Source organism: Conger conger, chromosome 1, assembly GCF_963514075.1.
Source record: "Conger conger chromosome 1, fConCon1.1, whole genome shotgun sequence".
NCBI classification, from domain to species: domain Eukaryota; kingdom Metazoa; phylum Chordata; class Actinopteri; order Anguilliformes; family Congridae; genus Conger; species Conger conger.
In genome coordinates this window covers 33,035,077-33,061,324 of record NC_083760.1, presented here as the reverse complement: position 1 = coordinate 33,061,324, position 26,248 = coordinate 33,035,077, and the positions used below count along the sequence as shown (strand labels likewise).

The window sequence follows — 26,248 nt, the reverse complement described above, 5'->3', positions numbered from 1 at the left end:
TGCATTTGTTGCAGGAATTTATTGTATCCAGTTAGTAATATTATTATTACTACCGCTTATTTATATTAATTAATATGAAGCATTTAAATGTAAACAAATGCATCTCTTAATAGACAAACGTACTTCGTGCTAAACACGGTACTCGTGTTCATTCATTGTTTGTCTCCGGACGGCACTCTCTTCTCATCACAATGCGGCCTTTGCTTAAAACATCCGGGGATTTTATTTGAAACCAAACTTATTCAAACAGTGGGGAGCGATGCGTCCGGGCACCATTTATTAAAACTTTAGCTACCGGTTTTGAAAATAATACGGCTACATAAGTTTAAAAGTTGAATTCGTACGAGTCCGGTATTTTAGGTTTTGTGGCCTCTTTTGACTCGAGCCAGTGTATATTATATTGACCAATACGCAGTTGCGAAGCAAAGATAAAGGAATAGTAGATAACGTTCACTCCTGATACACATGTAAATTACGTTACCCTTGTGTAAACCCACAAGGGTTCGTTTTAAGGTAAAGGCGTTCTATCTAGTTAGGACGTGCAAAATGTAAAGCCCAAATATAGCAACACCCCAACAACCATAACTTCGGTCGAAGAAAATCAACACTGTCCATTGAAAGGTTAGCAAGCCAGCCACCTTGGTGAGACGCGAACACCACCAAGTGCGAGTCGGCGCGAGACAAGCAACGATAGGTTCGCCAGAAGAGAAACGCATATCTTTTTTTTTTTTTAAACGTGTGGAATGAACATGGTCCACTTGAGTGATTTTGTGCACGGTAAGTATCTTAACCGTCGTCTTATTAGTATTGAAAGCTTGATAGCTAACAGACAATACTCGGCAGTCGTTCAAATGAGGTGTCTAGCTCGGTGCGCATTTGGGCTTTATTGTGACACCAAATTACATTAACGGTAGCCAGCTTGCTAATGTTTGCTAGCCAGACAGTTTGTTTTCAATTGACAGCACATAGTGAACGATAGCCGGCCAGCGAGATTAAAACGTTATTGGGCGTTTGATCTGACCATACTTCGGAATTCAGATTAAAACTACGTATCCCTGAACTATGGTAGTCAGTTCTGACTGATTGGCATATAATTAGCTAGTTAGCTATTGCTGTTTGTTGCGAACGTTATCTTAGCTTGAGCTAGCTGCAGCCAACAAAGCTTTTATGAAGATTGCTAGCCAACCAGACACATGGGGCTAGCTCGAGCATTAGCTATATTAGCTACCTAAAACCTTTTTTTTTAAAACGTTAATTGTAAGTGGTCATTTATGAAACCTATATCAGTAATGTTAGCTAGTTCCCAATATTGTCACGAAGCGACATTCAGAAAACATCTAACGTTAACGCTATAGTTAGCTAGCTACCTAGCTAACGTTCATGATAAAGCTACGACCGAAGTTAACATCGGAGGTCTTGTTATGAGATTAACGTTAATTTAATAGCCAGTTTACTAAGTAGCTAACACATACGTTCGCTTTATGTGGCCTATAAAGCTGCATTTACACGCAACCAGTAGCCAAACCACCGCCAAAACAATCGCTTTTGTTAGGGTAAACTGTCATTTTGTTCCATCTTCTGACGAGTAAGTTGACGTTGGCTACTTCGCGACAAGAATGCATGTTTATAATGTCATTAATTTACCAGAGCAACCCAAATGTAAGGCTGAATCTTAACGTTAGTGGTCTTCGTGTTAAGTTATAATGTTAACGTTATATTATCTTATTTCATGTCACGCAGTGTCTTTCACACAGTTAAAACCATAAATGGTTATGACAATCATTTAACTCATAATTCAGTTGGCTTCTGCGAAGGTTGCTGGCTCGTCACAAATCAACCGCAAGATGAATAGAGATTCTTCACGAAGAAGGTCCTTTTCTTGCAAAGTTTGTACAGTTTTGATTAGGCTGCGTATCATGGGTATAAACATTGAGCTCATTAAACACGCTGATAGTCTGTAGCTGTTTGAGTATTTGAATAAGCACACGGCACTTTATTACCAATATCCATAAGAAAGGCAGTCATATTCGTGGTTACAGCACTGTCGTTCCATTTGAGGGTTGTGCAGACTGCCACATGCCTTCAGCCAGCTGCCACTTCTTTTCACTCCACAGTCCTCAGCAGAGCTGTAGGACTATTGCGCTCATAGTTGCCACAGGTAACGCCTTCACTTCAGCGATAAGCCTGCTGACACACACAAAAAACACTCTGACCACTTTGTAGTATTGGGTAGGATCTCCGTTTGCATCGATTCAAAAAGGTACTGGAAACATTTCTTAAGAGATCCTGCTCCATGTTGACAACTGCATGTAGTTGCTGCAAATTCATGCTACATATCTCCTGTTCCATCACATCCCAAATGTGCTGTATTGAATTGAGATCTGGTGACTGTCGAGGTCATTGGAGTACACAACTCATTGTAATGTTAGTGGAACCAGCTTGTGAAGAGGCATGCTTTGTGACATGGTGCATAAAGTGTATATGCCTAGAGATCAAAGGGCCAATAGTATATCGTATGATGCATTTGGCCCATTAGACCGCCTGTTGAATAGATCTGTAAATAGAGTTGTATAGATCTTGATGTCACTACACTGACAACTTAGTCCTGACAGAAGAACCTACTTGACAGTGCCTGTTAAATGCTTTGAAAATTCTTTCAGACAAGTAATTTTGTGGCTTACTTAATCCAAATTTGTTAGGAACACATTTTTCCCTCAAACTTCACTGTCAAGTTGTAAAGGTATATCAGCATAGCATCAGATGTACTTGTAGGCTTAAGTACCTTAACTTGAGTACACTTACACCAGGGTTGTATTTCATAAAGTGTGACTTAGATGTAATCCTGATTTATTTCACTAAGTCTGCATTTGTTCTCTAACTGTTTCACCAAGCGATCTTGACAAGATGGCAGTTATGTCGCTAAGGCAAATGCATTGGGACTAGCCTGGTCAGGAGCAAGCTAACATGGTTCAAGCATGACTGTTTTGCAGCTGGCGATTAATAGTGACACTGACTCGAATTGACCATCAGTTTTTATTAAGTCTTTTTATGTTTTCATACTAAAACATTCAGGTTACAATTCAAGGTCATGAAGTTTTATGTAATCTAGGCTAATATTACACCATTAAAATTCTTGTTTCAATCATGGTCTTTCTGTTAATTGACAAACCTGTAGAAGGGGATGCAAAATGGTGAGGAGAGAGCGCATCAAACGGAGAGGCTGTTCTGAGGGAGTGCATCCGCTCCGTTATCCAGACGAGCATTACTGCACTACAGATTTGCCGGGGAGGGAAAAATACATTATATTACATTTCATTATAGTCATTTAGCAGATGCTCTTACCCAGAGCGAAAATACATTCGGGATTTGCAGATGTCGCCACCCGTATATTACAAACTGGGAACATTTTGTTCACGTTTTTTTGGCCAGCACCTTTTTGTATACTGTTGGGGATGCTTAGAGCTAAGCCACTATACATAAAGTGTGCCTTGCCCTGAAAATGAAACGCTTTAATAACATTCTCTGGCCTCAAAAGGGTATGTACCAAGGAGAGTTGCTACAGAATCACAGGCTAGGCATTGACTCCCCTATTAGTAGGGTAATTATTCCCCTATTTTCTAGCGCTTTAGTAGCAAATGGCTGTTCAAGTTTTTATTTATTTTTTAGATCAGGCCTATAACTTTTTTCACTGTTAGTTTTAGCACTGCTGTCTGGCTATATGGTCATCCATGTCTATCGATGATTGGCAGCTCTGAATACCTGTTGATCGATGTAGTGGCAAAATATTGTGACCAATTCCAGTTTTTAATTTTATTTTGTTCTGGTCCCCTTTGTTGCACTGGGTTTGGTCCTAAATGCTCAAACAATCGATTCCCAGACTGCGTCTAGGTTTGTTGAGTTGCATTTTGGAATCTTCCAGCTCCCCTGCTGTAAATGACACGGCATATTTTTTGCCATTTTACTCCGATCGAATGTTTCAATCAACGGTCACTTAATTCAGCTGTTTAAATAGTCCATGAACGCGCACCTAACATTGCCAAAAATTCTGTGACGGATCAGCCCTTGTTGTGTAGCCCTGGCTTACACACTCTTTGTCATAAAGTAGTCCCTTTCCTGTTTTTAATGCACTAGTCCCCTTTACTTTTTGCACATTGTGTTTTGTAGATTTCATTTTAAATGGATAAAATTGCCATTTTTGCCATAACCCATAATGACAACGTGAAAACTTTTAACAAATCTCATTTACATCAGTATTCAGGCATTTCAAATTGTGGTCAGGTGCATCCTGTTTGCTTTAATCATCATTTATGTCTAGAACTTGATTGGAGTCTACCTGTGGCAGATTTAATTGATTGGTTATACACACTTGTGTGTGTATATAAGGCCCGCCATTCACACTGCATGCCACGACAAAAACCAAACCATGAGGTCCAAGGAAATCTGCAGATGTCTGCGATAAAATTGTGGCAAGGCATAGATCAGGGCAAGAGTATAAAACCATTTCTAAAACTTTGAGTGTTCCCAGGAGCACAGTTGCCTCAATATATGTGAAATTTTGAGGCCACTGAACTCTAGACTACCAGAACTCTTCCTGCAGTCTTGCGGCCAAACTGGGTAACCCCGGCAGGAAGGGCCTTGGTCAGGGAGGTGACCCGGAAACCAAGCTTTGGAAGTCCTCGGCAGAGATGGGAGAACCTACCGGAAGGACGACCATCTCAGCAGCACTCCCATCAATCGGGCCTTTATGGTAGAGTGGCTAGACAGGAGCCTAAATGCTGCTTGGAGTTTGCCAAATGGTGATAAGAGACTTGAGCATGAGGAAAAAGATTCTCTGGTCTCATGAGACAAAAAGTTAACTATTTGGGCAGAACTCAAACCACTATGTCTTCCCTACAGTGAAGCTTGGTGGTGGTAGCATCATACTATGGAGGTGCTTCTCAGCAGCATGGACAGGGAGACTCGTCAGAATTGAGGGAAGGATGAATGCAGACAAATACAGAGGTCTTTGAAGAAAACCTGCTCCAGAGAGCACGCAACCTCAGACTGGGGCGACGGTTCACCTTTCAGCATAACAATGACCCAAAGCGTAAAACGCTGACCACGCGAGTAGCTTCGAGACAAGCCTTTGACTGTCCTTGCTAACCCAGCCAAAGAGTAGACTTAAACATAGAACATCTGTGGAGATGGCAGTTCAGTCACTTCCCATCCAATGAATACTTTCTGAAGCCACTGTAAATAAATAAAAATGACCTTCTACCTATGAGCAAGTGTTACACTAAGCACCACTGAAGAATGACCAAACATTTGACCAAGATGAAAGTTAATCACAAAGTTTAAACCTGCCATTTTTGTCTCATTTCAGTTCATCCTTTTAAGCCTTTCATTCTTACAAGCATGCACCACTGCAAACTTTCATAAAATTTCATTGACACGATTAGTCTAACAAATTCTGTGCATTTTTTCATTTTTATGTTCACTTTCTTTTGCTACCCAGCACTATAAATGTCTGCAGTTCGATTCACTGAAAGCAGCCCATGACAGTGTGGAAACATTTGTCAGTCATTTGTCAGCCTGTGCTTAATTGGTGGCAATTGATGTAGGTTACTGGGCAGGGGCAATGTAATACACTGATTGACTAGAAAGTTCTGTTGACCTTTTGCTGAGATGACTGAATTGCGTCCCTAATTGTAAGGGAAGCCACATGTCTGCTTGCTGGCCATTATCTTTAAATAGCCATTGAGGCCGAAATGCAGCACATCCATGGTATCGGCTCTTTGACAAGGGTTTAATACCAGCCCTGCCATAGGATTATCCAATGTGACACGCCAAGCACGCTCCTCCATATTTGGTATCCTAATACCTTGTGCACCTAACTGCTAGCAGGGAAGAAATGAAATGAGTGTGTTAGATGATGTATAATGAGTAGTCACTCTAGGACCTGTCTTGTGGCGACGAGGTCTTAAGGACGCTAACAAGGAGCTGCGAAGGTACTGGCCGGTTAATAGAAAGAGTGGTACAATGAAACCTTTTAACTGCGGTGATCATTCACTGTTACTGCTTTTCAGTTGGATGCTGTCTTCAGGCCGAAGTCTGAAAGAAATGGGGCCGGGGCCCAGTAAGACTGCGCATGCAGAAAGCAATGTTACAAATGAGCCTAATTGACAATTGAGATCACCTGAGAGCTTCTGTTCATATTCTCGTGTTCTGTGGCGACTGTTCCTTTCCTGTCCTGAGGACTATTTTTTAAAACCGTTCCACATCTATTTTTTGCCGGCAGCTCCTGTCATTTTCCTTTATTTGATGCGCTCTGCAATTTTCTCTCCTCGCTGAAATTTCATTGTGTACAGCACGTCACTGTTTCTGGAGTGGCTGAGCACTGGCACATGCTCTGAGAGCCAGATGCGATCGGCACGATTTTTTTACGTCACCGCACAGCATTTGTAAAGCAGGGATTTGTATAGAGAATTGGGGTCTGGCCACATTTACTCTGCACTTTCCATTTATTACTGCCTAGCTTTTTCTATACATCCTTACAGGCTGAATTTTCCCCCGTGATGGGCGTGGACGTTGTGACTTCTGGCCGGATTGTCATACCAGTCGTTACCTGTCCGTGTCACGTCCAGTTAAACCAGGGAGTTCAATGTCAGAACGTCCAGTTAAAAACAGGGAGTTTCACATCCAGATAAACCAGGGAACCAAACGCAGAAAGGAGTGCGGTGTGGTCGGATGGGCCGTGGATTGAACGTCAAGAACAATTTTAACAAGGTTGTGGCAAAGTGGAATCGATATCCATTAAGTCGGAGTCTTGGCGGCCGGTATTGAGCCCACATGTAGTGCTGTGACCTGATTCTGCCACCTCTTCTGTCTGTGTCCCTGCAGAACTTGCCCTGTGACCATGGTCGAGTGGGACAGACTGCGGGTTGAGGGAAAGGAGGTAAGGAACCAGTGACCAACCTTTTTTTGTGTTAAGAGCATATCAGGGTAAAATACGTAATTGTTTTGGATTCAGATACTTTTCTGTGCTTTACTGAGCTTGTCTGGTGTATTGGAACCAGTGGAATACTCCGCAAATCCTGCTTTAATTTGACTTTTAAACAGCCAGATAATTTCCTCGAATCGTTTTTTGCAGCAATTAAAAAAAAATACAGTTGAAGAGTTGATGGTTTTAAGAACTGCACGTTTTGAGCCAATATACAGTCCATTAGTATTTGGACAATTTATTAGTGGTGCAATTTTTGCTCGTTTCATTCTAGCACATTGGATTTGAAATAAAATAATGAATATGAGGTTAAAGTTCAGACGTCACCTTTCATTTGTCTAGGAATTACATCCCTTTTTATACGTAGTCCCACAATAATAGGGGACCAAAAGTAATTTTGGCTCCCCAGCTATTTCTGATTGTCAGGTGTATTCAGTATTCCTTAGGAAAGGTATACGAATGCTTTCAGTATCTAATATTAATTTTAGGCTTTTCATCGCCTTTGGAGTCTGTTATTGGCATTTGTCAGCATGAGGAACCGAGTTGTGCCAATGACAGTCAAGGAATTATGAGGCTGAGGAGAAAAAAACGAACAAAAAAAACAGTCATATATACAGCAAACAATATGCTGACAAAAATAAATTGTTTGGAACATCATTCAGAAGAAAAAGAGCACGGTATGTGCTTCTGTACACTTCAGAATTTATTCTGCTGCTGTCAGTAGTTATATCTATCTCCACTTTAACCTCATATTCATCGTTTAATTTTAACATCCAATGTGCTGGAGTACGGAGCCCTTCAGTAGTTGATCCCACATCGCTAATATTCAAAAAACAGTAGAATGGAATAATTTCATTGATACCTTCAATACCATTTGCATTTATCTGTACATAAGTCAGGCGGCACGGATGGTGCAGTGGGTAGCACTGCCGCCTCACAGCAAGGAGGTCCTGGGTTCGCATCCCCGTCAGCCGGGGCCTCTCTGTGCGGAGTTTGCATGTTCTCCCCGTGTCTTCGTGGGTTTCCTCCGGGTACTCCGGTTTCCTCCCACAGTCCGAAGACATGCAGGTTAGGCTGATTGGAGAGTCTAAATTGCCCATAGGTATGAGTGTGTGAGTGAATGGTGTGTGTGCCCTGCGATGGACTGGCGACCTGTCCAGGGTGCATTTCTGCCTTTCGCCCAATTTATGCTGGGATAGGCTCTAGCCCCCCTGTGACCCTGTTCAGGATAAGCCGGTTAGGATAATGAATGAATGAATCGATGGACATAAGTCACAATGTCTGGGGCCATCTTGTTAGTATTGGAATAGAATGAATGAAGGAGTGAGTGAGTGAGAAGTATCAGTGGGTAAAGAAGCCTACACTAGCAGCATACTGCGGGGCTGGTTTTTCTTCCACATAGTGCCTCTCTCTCATGGGGAGGGGCACTGGGGAAAAGGCTGGTTGCCTGGCACTGCCTGCTTCTGCCAGCTCTTATTCTATCATCTCCGTTCATTCACAATCGCTTAAACTGCTGAAAATGTCTGGCAGTCAATTTCCGGCAAGTCACTGGAGGTGAGTCAACGAATCTAAATCAACACTGAGTGCATCCCCTTAACTTGATATTCCACCTCATTAACTTTTAACAGATCGGTTCAATCTTGATTTGACTAAAGTAAATGTTAGATCAAGTCAGTGCCTGTACTGTAAACATTCTGTGACGGCTTTGCTAGGAGGCTCTCAGCGTGATGATGCGATGCCAAAAGCCTTACAATCACAATTTTTTTATTTTTTTATTTTTTATAAAGTAAAGTCTCCCAACCTGCAAAACTCTACCAATGATGCCCAACACCACCAATTGCTTCATGATGGGTCCGGCGCCCTCCCAGGGTCTGGTTCTCCAGGAGCGACACTTCCAGCATGGCAACACACCCACCGTTGCGCGAAAGGCCTCCCAAAGGTAGGACTCTTACCTCTTCATTGGCTTCTGGAGTATTTGGATCAATAAAAATAGTCTAATAGGTGTCTGTGTAGATGTTTGTATGTACAGGAAACCACAGATGAGTGCAGACAGGTCACTGTGCAAAATCTCACCTTAGGCAGAAAATAACCTATTTTTATTTGTATTTTTGGACATGTGGCGCATTGGTTGCTTTGGGTCACTGGGTGTCTGGGAAATTCCCATATGAAAGTGAACTGCAGACCCAGACATACAAGTTTTATCATTTAGGACGGTGACAAGCTGCTGCACTCTTGAGGGTGGCTCTGCCCATTTAAAACAAATGTTATGCCATATGCTGGCATAAGTCTGACTCCTGGGTTCACTCTAACTTAAACTTCTTATGTCTGAATTAAATGTGGGACACAAACTTTTAAGCTAGACTCTACCAAAAGTATGCATGAACAGTCCCCTCCAACAGTATTGGAACAGTAAGGTCAATTAATTTGTTTTTAGGTCAAAAGATGTACCTAAGAATTGTCAGAATTTCAACTTTTATTTCCTGGTATTTTTTATCTAGATTTGTTACAAAAGGTGATGTTCTAAGTTGTTTATCAGACCACCCAATTTTTAGGTGTTTCTTATTGCCCAGATGTGTCCTGTTAGATTGATTTGGTTAAACAATAAATAGTTCTGCTTGCCTACTCTTGGTTTTGGCCTTGGGTTTTGTTTGTGTAGACTGCATTTGTGTTAGAAAAGAGAAACCAACATGAAGACCAGAGAGCTGTCTTTGAGAGAAAAGCAAGCCAGTTTGAAGAGGGGAAATCGATCATAGCCATTGCACAAGCATTGGGGATAACTTGTACAACAACTTGGAATGTCCTGAAAAAGAAAGAAACCGTTGGCGTACTCAGTAGCAGACATCAAACAGGTCGACCAAGGAAAACAACAACAGTTGATGACAGAAACCTTGTGAGAGCTGTGAAGAAAAACCCCAAAACATCAGTCGGTGAGGGCACGGGTGAACGTATCTCAATCAACTGTTCAAAGAAGACTTTGAGAGCAGCAATATAGCAGCTATCCCACAATATGCAACCACTCATCAGTAGTAAGGCGCGATTACAAGTACAGAGATGAGCCACAAAAGTGATGGACGAAAAAAAAAAAAAAAAAAACCTACCTAAGTGTGGAGAAAGAAGGGATCTGCTCATGATCCAAAACATACAAACTCACCTGTGAAGCACGGTGGAGGAAGTGTCATGGCTTGGGCTTGCATGGCTGCTTCTGGAGTGGGCTCACTAATCTTTATTTATGATGTAACTCATGATAGCTGAAAGGTGAATTCCAGTGTCTATAAAAACATTCTGCCTGCCAACTTACAGAGAAATGCAACCAAACGATTGAGCATGCATTTCACCTCCTTTCCCTTCAAGAAGAGATTGAAGGGAAAAAACCCCAAATCAAAAAACAAAAGAGGCTGCAGTAAAAGCCTGGAAAGGCATCACAAAAGAAGAATGCAACAGTTTGGTGATGTCAATGGTTCGCAGGCTTGATGCAGTTATTGCAAGCAAGGGAAATGCTACCAAATATTATAATTTCTTTAACTTTCATTTACTTAAATACTGTCTCTTCCAATACTTTTGCTTGTGTTCTAAGTAGTTTAACACATCTAGGTGTAAATACCTGGAAATAAAAGCTGAAATTCTGAAAAATACTTTTGGAGGGGACTGTGTCATATCCCCACTTTTTCAGTTTTGGTGCATTTAGTGACATCTTTAGTCACTGGCAGTCACAAAAGTGTTCACACTCAAAATACAAATGTTTTTGGAACTTTGTTCCATTTGAAATGAAGCAATTTATTAGAAGCACATCAAGTGCTTTATTATTCTTGGACGACAATCCAAAAGTAGCGTATTTGGGTAAGGAATATTGCCTAGAGACAATGTTGGCAAGGTAATACTTTTTAAGACGAATACAGTGTACTTGGATATTATGAGTTTTGTGTAACCAATTAATGCGGCCTTTTTGTGATTTGGTCTTTCAGTTTCCATGTTAACTGACACACCATCGTTTCCCCTGCAGAAAAGACTACACTCAAGAGATACAAAGAGTGGAATTGGACAGCATCATTCTCACATGTCCTGAAACTTCAGGTAAGCGGTTTTACAAAAATTCATCCTATGTTCTCTCACCCAAGGTATGGGTGGCACATGACTGGGTCACGGAAGATTGGTGGTATAACCACAATAATATCCATGCAGCTGTTGGGCCCTTGAGCAAGGCCCTTAACCCCACATTGCTCCAGGTGGGATTGTCCCCTGCTTAGCCTACTCAGCTATAACTAAACTATAACTCAGTAATGCCATGCTGACGTGTTTGGGCTCCTGCGTTTCTGTCAGACACGGACAAGATGCTGCTCGGGGGGAGCGTGCAGAGACGGGTGCAGAGCAGGCGGAGGCAGGCCTGCGGTGTGGCGGTCAACGGAGCCCAGGTGAGGATGGAGAACGCACAGAGACTGGTTGGGTTCGGGGCTTCCCTTTATATGCAGCGTGGTTGCCCAACCCTGTTCATGGGCAGCCTAGGGCCTAGTGGCTACGGTACTTGACTGGGACCTGGGAAGTTGATGGTTCAAGCCCCTGGTGTAGCCACAATAAGATAAGTGCAGCTGTTGGGCCCTTGAGCAAAGGCCCTTAACCCTGCATTGCTCTGGGGGATTGGCCTCTGCTTAGTCTAATCAATTGTAAGTCGCTTTGGATAAAAGAGTCGGCTAGGTAAATTAAATACTTTCATTGATAATTACTTCAATCAGGTGGGCCAAATGAGTTGAAATGAACCTATGAAAGCCTAAAGCCACTGCTAGATGGAACAACACAATTTGTTTTTCGAAGACACTTCCATGTACAGTACATGTCCCACACTGTGATGTGAGATGCACTAAAATGCAATTTAATCCCTATGGGGAACCCCAAACTGAGCCAAAAACACTGACAGTTATTCAGGCCTGTATTTCAGTCTTCACCATCAAGGTCAATAGAGTCTCTATTCAAACCTTGTGTAAAAAAATAATTTGTTTGCTGCAGTCACCTCAATTATGACCGCAGTGATTAAATTAACTAATTAAAATGACTATGAAATCATTTGTACACGATGATTAATCTGTAATAAGATTAAAACATCTGCTCTGCTGAACACTTTGGGGAAATGATTGGAATCAAGCAATACATTTCACAGATAAATGGGTTCCTTTCTCTGAACGTAATTATTTGTTTGACTGTGGTGGGCGGACATCTAATAGTTTGTTTGTAGAATAGTTACCAGAGTGTTGAATTGATAACAAAATAATCCACAGCTGCAATTAATTAATCATTCAGTTACCATCCAATTTCATGTCTGAAAAGAATGACCGTGAAGTATTTGACACTTACCACGTAAGACTTTGTAATGGTAAACCAATAAACTTTAGTCAATAACCATTAAAATAGTTTTTATTTGAGGACAATATTGGCATTTAAAAAAATTATTAATTATACTTTAGCATTTGTAAGAATCTGTTCTTGAACTTGGACAGAAAAAAGGTATTTGTGTACAGTTTATAATATAGTGTAATGCTACTGCAGATTGATCATTTATTTGTTGAGGGTTGTGTTAATTTTAATCAAGTCCGGTCACATGTATGATTCTTGATACAGCTCCATGCAAGATATCTTCAAGAATGACATAAATCCTGGAGTAGGTGATTGCGTCTAGTAATCATTTTCAGAGTTTTTTTTATTTAAAATTTTCCAGGAGATTGGATAAACAATTTTAACAGCACATTTAATGACGTTCGCATAGTGACATACAATAAATAATAATAAGCCCCTTTTCTGTTACATTTTGTATCTTATTAATGCCTGTATCACTATAAATTTTGTATTTTGTAGCGATTTAAGATTCCTCTGAGCGGTTTTCCATCAATATAATATGGAGGTAGCACATTAACTTGATGTAATAATGCGCTGCTGATGGGCATCAATCAAACTGAAATCATTGCATTTGCTAACCAGTAATGTCATGAAGCGGTGCTATTCACTCGTGGAAATCTAACCTATTAGACCTAATGTTCAGTTAAACTAACGATTTCTGGTCTCAACCACTAAAGGTGTATTAACTGTGCTGTGCATGAAACTGGACTATAGCTACACGCTTTTTCACTGACAAATGAACTCAGAAACAGTGTCTACATTTGTGTTCAATTATTCTCGAATCGGAGACATCTTTTTGTAGGCTCTTTGAAGCCATCTAAAGTCATCTATCTTCCTCACGCAAACAGCGGAATTCCGTTGAAGAGTGGCTTATTTCAATTGTGACTTGTATCGCTTAAAGCATTTTCCATTGCATTAAATCAAATTAAATCCACCTCTAGCAGACTAATTGGTCTCGCGCATCTTATGTTGAATTAACTTGTTTTCCATTAGCATTGTCACAATAACTTTCTGTTGCGCATCAAGTTGTAGCTATATTACTATATATATATACTATATTACAGTGAATGCAATGAATCTAACGGTTCTGTTAGTATAAACTATTTTACGATATCGTTGTGTTAGCAACGGTTCCTTATTTTATATTGTGTGTTGACAAAACAAGCATGGGGGGCACTCAACTTCTATGCATTTTACAACTTCACAGACAAAATGTTCTGTTCACGGCAATGGTCCAGAGACCCAAATCCGGGCGGAAATCGGTTTAATCCGAATTATCTTTTTTTTAAATCTGGGAATTTTTCGGGGGAAATCGGTTAAATGGTAAATAGTTGTTATTTATATAGCACCTTTATCCAAAGCGCTGTACAATTGATGCTTCTCATTTACCCGTTCATGCACGCACTCGCACACACCGGCAGCCCTCCGTCTGCCTGATGACTTAGCTCTGTACTTCAGCAAATAATGCTATTACGATGTGGTTATTTGATACATACATCCATATTAGGAGAACCATGTAGGAATTGCTGCCCTTTTTATACCTAGTCCCTTCGTGAAATCTTTTTCACTTCTCACCGTGCATTTGTAAAATATCTGCATGATAAACTTTTATGTTTATTTTTAGTACCTTATTGAGAAGGAATTAATAAATAAGTAAGTCATTAAATTGTAAAATCCTTTTAGAAATTAGACTTCAAAAATGTTCTGCCAACTCCCACTGCGTTGTAGCGGCAGAGGCAGTTGGCTAAAGCACCAACTCACCCCGACAAGTTCCATCTCTGTCGCGAGTATGGCGTGTGCTACATGGAATAGAGAATTGTTCCCAGCATTGTCGTCCATCTCTCCATATCCCTTGCAGCCGGACGAGTACTTCCCAGTCTGCGGAAAGTGCAGCAGGCCCAGCGAGAACCACCTTGGCTGCCAGACCTGCGGAGGCCCCCTGGTCTGCAGCGGCCGCCTAAAGGAGCCCTGCCACCCGGCACTGGCCCGACCACCCATACACCCGCCCACCCAGGGCCCGGGCTACTCGCAATTCTTCCACTCCTACAGCCCCCCGCCCGCCGTCAGAGAGCCCCAGGCCAACGGCAACAGGGCCTGCCTTTTCTCCTCCAATCCCCTGGGAGGGGGCGTGGCCAGCTGCAGCGCGCCCGCCGACAAGGCCTCCCGAAGCAGGAGGCAGCAGGGGACCAAAGTGCCGGAAGCAGCCGACACCAGTAAGGTTCCGGCTCTCTGCTTTTACGTCCTCTAACGTCTGTCCAACCTTGTTTTATTAACCTCCTGAGACTGTGCGTCCTTGACCGAGGACGCGTTTTGGCTACCCTGAAAAGAAAAGAAAGATTTTTTCTATCGAGGGTTGATGATCCCTGGCGTAGAGCCTGGATTTGGACACCCATGGAATGTCTGCCTGCACTTACCTGGGCAAGCTTTTTAATGCACTGACAACACAAAACAAATCATGTTATGCTTGCAGAATGTAGTTAAATGCAAAATATTGGGACAGTGACACAGCGTTTGTCATGCTTATACTAGTGATGATGCTGAGCACTTACTTCTACACTCTTGAAATGAAAAGGGCTGTAATTCTTACACGGATTACTCAATGTCGATATAAATACCCTCAAATTAAACTCTTTTTTTTTTTTCCTGAAATTAAACCCTTATTGTCTTTTTTTCCCCCAAAATTCGATTCGCTAGCGTAGGCAAAACAACTAAAATTGTGTCACTGTCACTGTCCCAATACCTTTACATTCAGCTGTGTAATAAATGATTTGCTGTAGAATGCTTCACATGCTTCCCATATGAAGTGTTTACGAGATGCCCTTTGGGCCAAACACCTTGTGTGCATTAAGGTTATCATTCGATCAAATTTGGTCAAGGTTTGATGGATCGTTGGTCCCGTATGGGAGCCTGACGTCATTGCCTGTTCCAGCAGAAAATAAGCAGGACATGGCTGTGTCTTTCAGTCGTTCCCTCTCCCTCTTTCAGTCGTTCCCTCTCCCTCTTTCAGTCGTTCCCTCTCCCTCTTTCAGTCGTACCCTCTCCCTCTTTCAGTTGTGCTCTCCAGTGATGAGGAGGATGACGAAGGTGTGGGCGTCGGCAGCAGGATGGACAGCGTCTCGCCGTGCCCGGCCGACTCGGCCCACTCCTCACCGGTGCCCGCCGCCGGCCGAGTGGAGACGGCGATGAAGGACGCCTCGGACTGGGGGGATGTCACCAGCGACTACTTCACCGACATCAACGCCCGCAACGCACTGCCCAGGAAGACGCGCATGAAGGACCCGGTAAGGGTACGAGGTAGTCGGTCAGGCAGGCAGACACTCAGTAGGCCTCTCTTGGTCTTAGTCACTTAGCCCATTAATCAGTTTTTCCTGTCTTTTCTATCACTGTCTCTTAAGTCAGTCAGTCACAGTCTGTCGCACAGTTTCTCACTCACTCTTGGTCAGTTGTTCAGTTTGTCTCTGTCTCTATCTGTCACTTACTCAGCCTCTCAGTCTGTCATTCGCTCTTAGTCACTTAGTTATTGAGTTTGTCTCTGTCTGTCACTCTGCCGGCTTTCAGTTTGTTTGCAAGAAATTGGCAGCTCAAGTCTGGCATTCACTGATCAATTAAAGCAGTGATTACAACTGGGACTGACTTTTAGGTGAAAACAAGTCTGCACACCTTCTGTCTCTGCAGACCAGGAAGGGGATAACTGCTGGACAGGATGCTATGCTAAGCCTATGTTTTAGGCTTGCAGATTACCATATATTTATTAATTATTTCATGACCGTACCACAGACCGCATCACAGCAGATGTTTAGATCAGTTTTCAGTCACTAGTCCTTGATAAGCGCCTTTGCATGGGGCTGGGCCCCACATTTGACGTATGGCGGTTCTTCCCCGACAGTCCGGGAACCACGTGCCGGAGAGCTGCAGCTTCAAGCGGAGAAAGGTGCTGCTGGTGAGCCCGGTGCACACCTGCGTGAGGAACCACGCGGTGAAGCAGGAGAGCATAATCCTGGACTGCCGGAGCGTGAGGCTGGGGACCCTGCGCCGCATGGTGACCAAGCCCGTCACCGTAAGGGCCACCTTATATAAGCGATCAGCGTATTACCATCCATCCATTATCTTAACCCGCTTCTCCTGAACAGGGTCGCAGGGGGGCTGGAGCCTATCCCAGCATACATTGGGCGAAAGGCAGGAATACACCCTGGACAGGTCGCCAGTCCATCGCAGGGCACACACACCATTCACTCACACACTCATACCAATGGGCAATTTAGACTCTCCAATCAGCCTAATCTGCATGTCTTTGGACTGTGGGAGGAAACCGGAGTACCCGGAGGAAACCCACGCAGACACGGGGAGAACATGCAAACTCCGCACAGAGAGGCCCCGGCCGACGGGGATTCGAACCCAGGACCTCCTTGCTGTGAGGCGGCAGTGCTACCGACTGCACCATCCGTGCCGCCAGCGTATTACCAGCTAATGCTAAATGCTAATCCCAAAATGCAACTAGGGATGATGGGTATAATAACTTGTCGATGTCGATACAGCTGTTGGCAGACACAGCCTTTGAATGTACAGTGGCTTCAGAAAGTATTCAGACCCCTTTACTTTTCCTACGTTTTGTGTTGTAGATTTCATTTTAAATGACCATTTTTGCCCATCAGTCTATATAACACATAATGACAGTGAAAACATGCTTTTAGAAGTTTTTGCTAATTTACTGATCTAAAACTGAAATCTAATTTATATACAGTAAGTATCAGACCCTTGATTCAGTGCTTTGTAGAAACACCCTTGGCAGCTATTACAGCTTTGAGTCTTCTTGGGTAAGTCTCTTCCCATTCTTCCTGGCAGATCCTCTCAAGCTCCGTCAGATTGGATGGGAACTGTCTGCGAACTGCCGTCTTCAGGTCTCTCCACAGATGTTCTATGGGGTTTTGCTGGGCACTCTAGGACAGTCAGAGACATGTCCCAAAGCCACTACAGCATTGTCTTGGCTGTATGTTTCAGGTCATTGTCATGCTGGAAGGTGAACCATTGCCCCAGTCTGAGGTTGGATGCACTCTGGAGCATGTTTTTTTTTTTTTTTCAAGGACCTCTCTATTCATCCTTCCCTCAATTCTGACCAGTCTCACTGTCTCTGCAGCTGAGAAGCACTGCCATAACCTGATGCTGCCACCACCATGCTTCACTGTAATAATGGTATTAGCCAAGTGATGAGCAGTGATGAGTGTGTTCACTGGATCTAGTGCTTGGGGTTCTGCCTCAAGTGTAAAATGTTTGTTTTTATCAGACCAGAGAATCTTTTCTTTCAAGCTGTCAGAGTCCTTTAAATGCCTTTTGGCACACTTCAAGCAGGCTGTCATATGCCTTTTACTCAAGAGTGGCCTCCGTCTAGCCACTGTACCATAATGGCCTGATTCATGGAGTGCTGCTGAGATGGTCGGCCTTCCGGCAGGTTCTCAGATCTCTTACGAAGCGCTATTAGAGTGACCATTGGGTTCTTGGTCACCTCCCTGACCAATGCCCTTCTTGCCTAGTCACTCAGTTTAGCCAGACGGCCAACTTTAGGAAGAGTCCTGGTTGTTCCAAACTACCTTTTCACAATTAGAGGCAACTGTGCTCCTGGGAACACTCAAAGCTTTATAAATGGTTTTATACCCTTGCCCTGCTGGCCTGCTGGACAATTTTATCGCAGAGGTCTACAGAGTTCCATGGACTTCATGGCTTGGTTTTTGTTTTGACATGCGGTGTGAATTGAGGGACCTCATATACACGTGTGTGCTTTTCTAAACCATGTCAAATCAATTCAATTTTCCACAGGTGGACTCCAATCAAGCTTTAGACACTCTCAAGGATAATAAAAGCAAACAGGATGCACCTGACCACAATTTGGAATGCCACAGCAAAGGGCCTGAATACTTATGTAAATGAGAGATTTCAGTTTTTTAATATACCATACATTTGCACAAATTTTCACTTTGTCATTATGGGTTATTGAGATTAAAGTGAAGCCACTATAACATGTTATTTAGCTCATGCTTTTATCCAGAGCAACTTACAGTTGATTTGACTAAGCAGAGGCTAATCCTCCCTGGAGCAATACGGGGTTAACAGCTGTGTGGATCTTATTGTAGCTTCACCGGGCTTGAACCACCAACCTTCAGGGTCCCAGTCATGTACTTTAGCCGCAAGGCTACAGGCTGCCCCTAAATGCTAATCCCAAAATGCAACAATTATTAGGGATGATAAGTAAAATAACTCACCGATGTTGGCAGGGACTTGCTTTCGTTGTGTATGTATTAATATGTTTTTGGGGTCAGCATATGCAGCTGTATTAAATTCACAATTCAGAGCAGTTATGAGCAGCCAGCTGGTGTAATGTGTAATATTAGTGTCTCATTGGTTCTTTTTTCCATTTCAGTTTTCACATGAATGCTTCTACATTGAAACTGAAGGTAAGAACGTCGGAAATCAAAGTAGCTTGTAAGCTCAGTCTTGGGCTCTGTCTTATCCTTGTGGGTGTAAATATTATTTTGCATATTGTGGTTAGCACCATTGGACAGTGGCACATTGTTATTATGGTTCTGTATTCTAGCACTTTGGGTTTGAATGAATACTGAGGGTGAACAATAATAATAATATCGGATGAACCGTTTAAAAATGACAATGCCTTTTGTACATGGTCCATTTTAGGTACTACATGTATTTGTTGAATGTGTTTTGTTAGGCAGGTGTATTTATTTTTGGAATGCGGAAGAGAGCTGTTCAAGTCTAGTCTTCATTCTTTGCAATTGCCTTTGGAGATTGTTGCAAATTAAGATGGCCGTCATAAGGTACAGAAATGAAAATCAATCAATCAGGAACATTGCAAAAACCCTGGGCCTGCCTAAGTCAACAGTGTGGTTCATTAGTAACAAGAAAAAAGAAAAGAAACAGCTGGTGAACTTGATTATGTCGAAAGACCGAGGAAGACCACTGTATGATGAGCGGGGAATATGGTGAAGAAAATTGCCCTGAAAACAGCCCTGCCATACATAAGGGACTACAGCAGCAGCACTACAGAGGGTGCACTACAATATGCAAACCATTGATAAGCCTGAAGAACAGAAAGGCGAGATTACAGTTTGCTAAAGAGCACCTAAAAGAGCCCCAAGAGTTCTGGAAGATGAGATAAAGACTAACATATACCAGAGTGATGTAAAGAAGAGAGAAAAAAAAAAAATCCCATGACCCGAGCCATACCACCTCATCTGTGAAACATGGTGGAGGGGGTGTTATGGCTTGGGCCTGTATGAGTCAGTGGAACGGGCTCAGTTGTCTTCATCGATGATGTGACTGCAGACAGAAGTAAAGCAATGAATTCTGAAGTCAACAGAAATATTTTATCTGCTCCGATAAAACCAAATGCCTCCATACTTATTGGATGGTACTTCATCATGCTACAACACAGTGACCCAAAACATACTGCTAGTGCAACAATTTTTGACGACCAAAAAGTGAAAAGTCCTTCACTGGCCGAGTCAATCACCGGATCTGAATCCAATTGAACGTGCATTTTACATGCTGAAGAGGAGACTGCAGGTGAAAAGTCCCTGAAACACACAGAAACTGAAGATCACCAGGGAAGATACCCAGCATCTGCTGATGTCTATGCGTCACAGCAGTTATTGCATGCACGTGGTATGTGACCAAATATTTTAAATTAGTCCTTTATTCTACAATATGTTAAACTATCCAATATTTTTGATGCCAGACAATTTGTTGTGCAATGGGTTCTATCATTTTGAAGCAATTCATCTCAATATGGATGAAAATTAAGCCTGACTGTCTGCACTTCAACCTCATTGTCATTGTATCCTTTGAAACTCAAAGTGCTAGAGAACAGAACAAAAATTACCAAAAATGTGTCACTGTCCTCTGAATTATGGTGCTCACTGTATTTTTTCTTTTCTTAAACTTTCTTAGCCTTTTATGCTTTATTCTTTTTAAAATCTTGAAAATATATATATTTTACTGTCTTTTTGTCTTTTTATGCCGAGGTAAAGCACTTTGAGTTATCTTTGTATATGAAATGTGCTATATATATATAAACTACACAAATCTACTCACTCTTTTGTAACCTTAGATTGAGTCTCTGTCCCTTTTACTAAATCTATGATCACTGGTCGATGAGGTCAGGGTCTCAGCTTTTTGCTTATAATCAGTAATGAAACATCTAGTGTAAATGCCCTTTCTCTCCTCCCCGCCTTCTCCTCCCTTCCCGCCCGTAAGCTCCCAAAGAGGACGTTCTGGAGAAGGTGGAGCTGAGGGCGTCGGAGCTCACCAGCTGCGAGTGGTGCTGCGTCCGCAAGCTGCCCACCCTTTTCCTCCAGACCAGCCCCGCCGAGTGCCTGCGCCTCCGCACCCAGCTCAACATGTCCCGCGACAACCAGGGCGTGTGGTACGACTGCAAGAGCGCAGGTGGGCTCCTCGGAACCTTCCGGACAACTCCCGCCGCTCAAGAAGGGGGAGAAGCAGCCTGAAGTCAATATCAATGCCGAGCTCTATCGCTTCTAAGCTGCGTTTAGCCTCATATTCGGTGTTTAATTTCAAATCCAGTAGGCTGGAGTACAGATTCAAAGGAACAGGAATTGTACCACTGTCCGAATACTTACGGACTACACTGTATTCGAAGCAGGTCTGATCACTTTTAAATTTGACTGACGCGCTGTCGTATCTCCTCCCCCCAGATCCAGACGAGACGCACATCGTCCTGATATTTGAAAAGGGGCTGACCATACAGGAAGAGGTCTTGCTGGAAGAAATACTGAAAGATATCGGGAAGGCCAACAAACTTAAAGAGTTTCCTACCAGACTTCCCTTTCAAGAAGCCAACGCCAGACTTGTGCGCTACAATAACAAGGCCAGAGAGAAGGTCAGCTCTTTGGTGGGGGGGGGAAGAGTCTGAGAGATCCAAAGTGCGTATGTTTATGCTGGGTTCTGTTGTTTTTTTCTCTCTGCTTTATAAACAATATTTTAGGCCTGCTAGGCCATAGAAAATTTGTTGTGATGAATCGCGCAACTGAAATAAGTCTTGGAGAATGTCTGTTTTTATCGCATTCATAGCAAAGCTAGAAAGAGGCTGCTTATGAATTAATATAAAGAAAATTAATTTATTTGAAACATGAATTAATGTTTATGTGTTTATTCAAATGTAAAAATGAAACTAGCTGTTCAGAGGCAGAAGTGCCTACTAGGGTAGAAAGAATAGGTCTAACAAATTATGACCTTCTCACACCCCTATCTTTCCTGTTTCTCCCTCTCTATCTCAACCCCCTTCCTCCCCATCTCTTCTCTCACCCTCCCTCTCCCTTTCACTCTTTCACTATCTTAGAAAACAGTTCAGAAGACTGTTGAAAAGGCCGCTCCTTCAAAAGACCAGCACTGCGTCCGTCCATCCCCACCGCCCTGTCCTCCCTCCCCTGTGCCGCAGCCAGCCTCTGACCCCACCACGCGCACCTCCACACGCCCTCACGCCACCACTCACTGCTGCCTTGACGACCAAGACGAAGAAGAGGACCCTAGCGATTTCCACACCACTTTCACCGGCCCGGTGGAAAAGTGCGTAACCGTAACAGCAAGCATGATCACCTCAATGCCGGGGTTCATACTTCAAAGGTCAAAGGGCTTGGATTTTGCAAGACGAGTTGGAAAGTTATGGATTTTTCTGTCGCATATCACGAAAACTAGTTGTTGAGCAGGTCCCGTGCGTATCGCAAATGTCCTGTATTTTATAGTATTTTGTGGCATTACCATTCCCTATTCCAAAGAACACATCTCCTTGGTGAATTGGTTACTTTCTGGGGAGTTTTTAGTGAAGCGATTTATGACAAGTAACGACCTTGGAAATGTCCTTGAATTTTGCATTTGAAGTGCTGTCGGATCCTTGCTTTCCATCCTTATGGCACAGTGTCAGTTTGTGCCATCATGACAGTTGGGCCATTGTGTTCCAGGATAATTGTGTACCCCCCATCTCCAGCCAAAGGGGGAATAGTTGTAACCAATGAAGACCTCCACTGCCTCAACACAGGAGAATTCGTCAACGACGTCATCATCGACTTTTATTTAAAGTGGGTAGCCTTTTTTTGTTTGCTTTTTAAAAATTCTCTGCAGGATTTAAATAGATTTAAAACAATATCGTTTTAACAATAAAACGATATCGCAATATAGTTTTTTCCAGGAGACTAAATAAGACAAAAAAAACAAACTTTCCGCACATTTTCCCCCTCTTTCAAAGGTACTTAGTTTTGGAGAGGCTGAGAAAAGAAGATGCCCGTAGGATTCACGTGTTCAGTTCCTTCTTTTACAAACGACTGAACCAGAGAGAGAGGAAAAACGGCTCCGACTCCGGCCATTTACCGTGAGTACTCTACACCGACCAGAAAAACGTGTGCATCATTGCAGACCAGAAATGTCCATACTTATTACTTAGTATGGATTTGATCTCACTGGGCTTACATCACCTAATTAATTTTACCTCCACTCACTTCATGCTATGTATATTCTAGTTAAGTCACGTAACTAGACGCTTTATTGTGAACTTCTGAAGGGTAAGGTCTGGTGATGAAAATGAACCCTAGTTGCGTTTTTCTTGGCCATGCCTGGTAGGCAAATTTTGGTATTTCTAACAAAAAAATTCATTTTATCTGAAATCCATTACAATTATCATACATTATCCATACAAGCCAAGACTTACGGCATAATGAATTCTGATGTCACCAACATGCTGATGAACATTCGTATTTATGTTGCTGTGGAAGTGTTCATATTTTGCCACTATCCTGAAGGAGGTTAATGTTATGCCGGATACTGAAAATTGCCGACATGCTGCTTTGCTGGTAAGTGCTGTTCTGAACAAAGTCCTCTGTTTCCATGTCAGGATGCAGAAGAAGAAGCACAACAGGGTGAAAACATGGACCCGCCATGTGGATCTGTTCCAGAAAGACTTCGTTTTCGTTCCTATTAACGAGTCGTGAGTTTCTTTAAAACTCTATGTAGGTGTAGGTTTACTAAACTGTAAACATACAATTTTAGATGCACATTTAGAAAATGTTCCCAAATACACAACCTGCTCACTTTCCAAGTTCTTTTTCCTGTAAATAGAAATATTTTCTGTGCTTGAACAGTTAATGACAAAATGTGAAATTTTCAGCCCCAAAATTCCCAGCCTTTATTTCTCCAAAAACAATTGTACTCATTAGTCGTATCCAACGCTATCTTATTTTCTTACTGTTTACCTCATCACAATGTCCTGTACGCTGGAAGTGTAGAATGCCTCTGATCGGTGGCTTTGTACCTGTTCTTCCCTCTCCTCTCAGGGCTCATTGGTACCTGGCTGTTATCTGCTTCCCTGGTCTGGACGGGCCCCGGTTCGAACCTAACCCCCTTTACCAGGCCCCGGGGCTTGTCCCAACCAGCTGCTCCCTGGCAGAGCAGCGGCTTAACGGGGCGGGATGGCCCGAGGCTGCGGGCTATTCGGAGCACCCCTACCCCTGCGTTCCTGCTCCCCACTGCCTCAGGGCGCCCTGCTTCAACCCCATGGGCGGCTACGCTGAGCCGGCCATGTCCTGGGACTGTACCAGGGAGGACATGGTGCCTATGGGCCACATGGGTGAGACAGAGATGGTGACGGAGAGGAACGCTAACGTTGAAATGCTAGCGTCAACTTACCCGTAGACGGATACTTTATGCATTTTTCTTATCATATGTGCCTTTGTTATTCTTTGTGTATCTGAAAATACTTCACAAATGTTACAAACGCATAAAAATTGTAAGGCAAACTCACTGTATAGTTATTCCTAGTGAATAAGTAGACAACCTTCGCCGATTAGCATCACCACGCTATTACTTGTCCATAAACGGATACACTTTTCTTCAAGCTCTTCACATTGCTATGAACTACTTTGAGGAGAACAACGATTCTTGGGCATTTACACTTTCCGTAGGCAAATGACATCATAGCGCTGTTGTTCCCTGCCTCCACTCAGTCAGACGGTCATTGTTTTGCTCACCTAGGCCTGCACAAGATGATAAAGGAGGCACGAATGACCAGATGCAATTCAGCCATTTTGTCTCCCAGCCATTAGTTAACGAGCTTTAACACAATCGACAGTGTATGTTTATGAAACCTTATATGTCCATATATGCTTCGATCAACACAAAGGTAGTTTAATTTGTATAAACACTCCACCACCACACTTTTGCTGGTTTCTCTTTGAAAGTTCCCCACGGAAAGTTCTAACATACGCCAGATGGTGGCGGTGTCCGTCCATGGAACAGTGTCCGTCTATGAGTAAGGTGACGCTGAATAGAAACTTTGGTGTGATGAGCTTTTACTCCATTTCTGCTGTTGTGCTAGAACCAGGCTAGTGCAGTCGAAGCTGGAGCTGTGCTTCTGCACAGTACCTCCAACAATGTGACACTGAATGGTGGTAACTGCCAATATCAAAATTGCAGTTTTATGGAAAACTCTGATCAGCAGTGGCCCCACATTCCCAGTCTGGTTCCAGTCCTATGTATTTGGGTTGTTAGTGTCTTTACAGGCAGTACATTTCCTGCCTGTATTTAATAAACTGCTGCTCCTGCAGAATTCATTTTGTGAAATCAGTGAGTGACCAGGGTGAGTTTATAACAAAAGGTAGCTGCATGATGAATTTTGCTGCCTTGTTATTTATATTGTTATGACCAGGAATTAGACGCAGTTTTCTTTTGATTCGTCCTCCTTTTTTTGTTTTGTTTTGGCACTTGCTGCTGTGACATCAGGCATCCGGACACACCTCTGTTCCACTGGTGATTTAGGTTGGCCTCCTAATTGATGTGGAAAACGCAAACTGAAATTGGGTTTTGGTGAGGTCAGAGATACTGCTTAGGGGAAAATGGTTTATTCTTGCCACTCGTCTTTGCTATTTACCGGTCAACGACGTAGAGGGAAGGTTACTTACTGCACATAGAATTACACCGTCTTAATCGCCTACCTGATTCCGGGAGAATAATTATTTTAGTCAGTTCTTCCTCCACTGTTCAGGTAGTTACCTTCTTCTAATTTATAATTAGAGAGGGTCTGCCGTGCTGGAGATTTTTTTGATTAGATTTTTGTTGAGTTTCTTCATGTGCATTAAACCAGTCAAATAAAACTGTCTGCCGCAGAAGGCAGAACGATTGGGCTGGCCCTGGCGAAAATAAGAGGGGGGGGGGTCATCTTCCAACCAAGGTGTAGTCACCTGTAGAAATGGTGGATGTGTCCTGTGCCTTTTTCTTTTCCTTTTTCCATTAGGCACACACCTTAGGCTAATGATCTCTTGTTAATTGAGTCTAATTCGGGGCATTATGGTTCAGCCAGCACACTTTAGGCTCAATTGGATCAATGCATTTCCCAGCACAGAGGGATTTTCTATGTGAGGTGTAAAACATGCGGATAGCACATGAACTACTTCAAACTTTTCTAAAGGCTGGTTGCTATTGGGGAAAGATGGCTTCAAGTCATTTTTACTGCCTTGGTAAAGCAGGTCATTAGTTCTGGGTAAAACACCAACTTTCCAGAAACTCAAATGAGGACATAGCGTCTGCGGGCTGCATCACTGGTCTTAGATTAAAAATGAGATGTAAATATCTTTTCTAATCAAACATCCATCTCAGAGAGGTCAAAAATCTTTAGGCTCCGACGTGAAACATCAGTATAGGTGTTGCATTAGATGGAAGACGACATGGAACCACTCAAACTCGCTTGATCCTGCTGCAGACCAAGGGCCTTCTTCCGGGTTTGACTAAATGGCATGCCATCTTGTTCTCGCAAGATTGGCAGAATTCCATACCTATCCAGTTTGTCCTTTTTTCAACCATCTCGGTAGAACTGGAAGG

General features: G+C 42.8%; 1 protein-coding gene across 2 annotated transcripts in view; it reads left to right on the top strand.

Annotated features, from left to right (window-relative positions):
• The first annotated feature begins 236 nt into the window (after nucleotides 1-236).
• senp6b (SUMO specific peptidase 6b) overlaps nucleotides 237-26,248 on the top strand; it is a 28,647-nt gene continuing 2,635 nt past the window's right edge. The window contains exons 1-16 of one of the 2 annotated variants that reach the window (XM_061217809.1): nucleotides 237-777; nucleotides 6,880-6,934; nucleotides 8,767-8,918; nucleotides 10,980-11,050; nucleotides 11,297-11,388; nucleotides 14,220-14,574; nucleotides 15,413-15,642; nucleotides 16,248-16,418; nucleotides 18,774-18,807; nucleotides 20,624-20,812; nucleotides 21,082-21,266; nucleotides 21,726-21,952; nucleotides 22,345-22,461; nucleotides 22,629-22,751; nucleotides 23,271-23,363; nucleotides 23,710-24,002. In XM_061217809.1, coding sequence (XP_061073793.1) covers nucleotides 8,797-8,918; nucleotides 10,980-11,050; nucleotides 11,297-11,388; nucleotides 14,220-14,574; nucleotides 15,413-15,642; nucleotides 16,248-16,418; nucleotides 18,774-18,807; nucleotides 20,624-20,812; nucleotides 21,082-21,266; nucleotides 21,726-21,952; nucleotides 22,345-22,461; nucleotides 22,629-22,751; nucleotides 23,271-23,363; nucleotides 23,710-24,002 — 2,302 coding nt within the window. In that variant the 5' untranslated portion in view covers nucleotides 237-777; nucleotides 6,880-6,934; nucleotides 8,767-8,796. Of the gene's footprint in view, nucleotides 778-6,642; nucleotides 6,766-6,879; nucleotides 6,935-8,766; nucleotides 8,919-10,979; nucleotides 11,051-11,296; nucleotides 11,389-14,219; nucleotides 14,575-15,412; nucleotides 15,643-16,247; nucleotides 16,419-18,773; nucleotides 18,808-20,623; nucleotides 20,813-21,081; nucleotides 21,267-21,725; nucleotides 21,953-22,344; nucleotides 22,462-22,628; nucleotides 22,752-23,270; nucleotides 23,364-23,709; nucleotides 24,003-26,248 lie in introns of those variants that run through there. The other variant, XM_061217818.1, reaches the window with a different exon arrangement.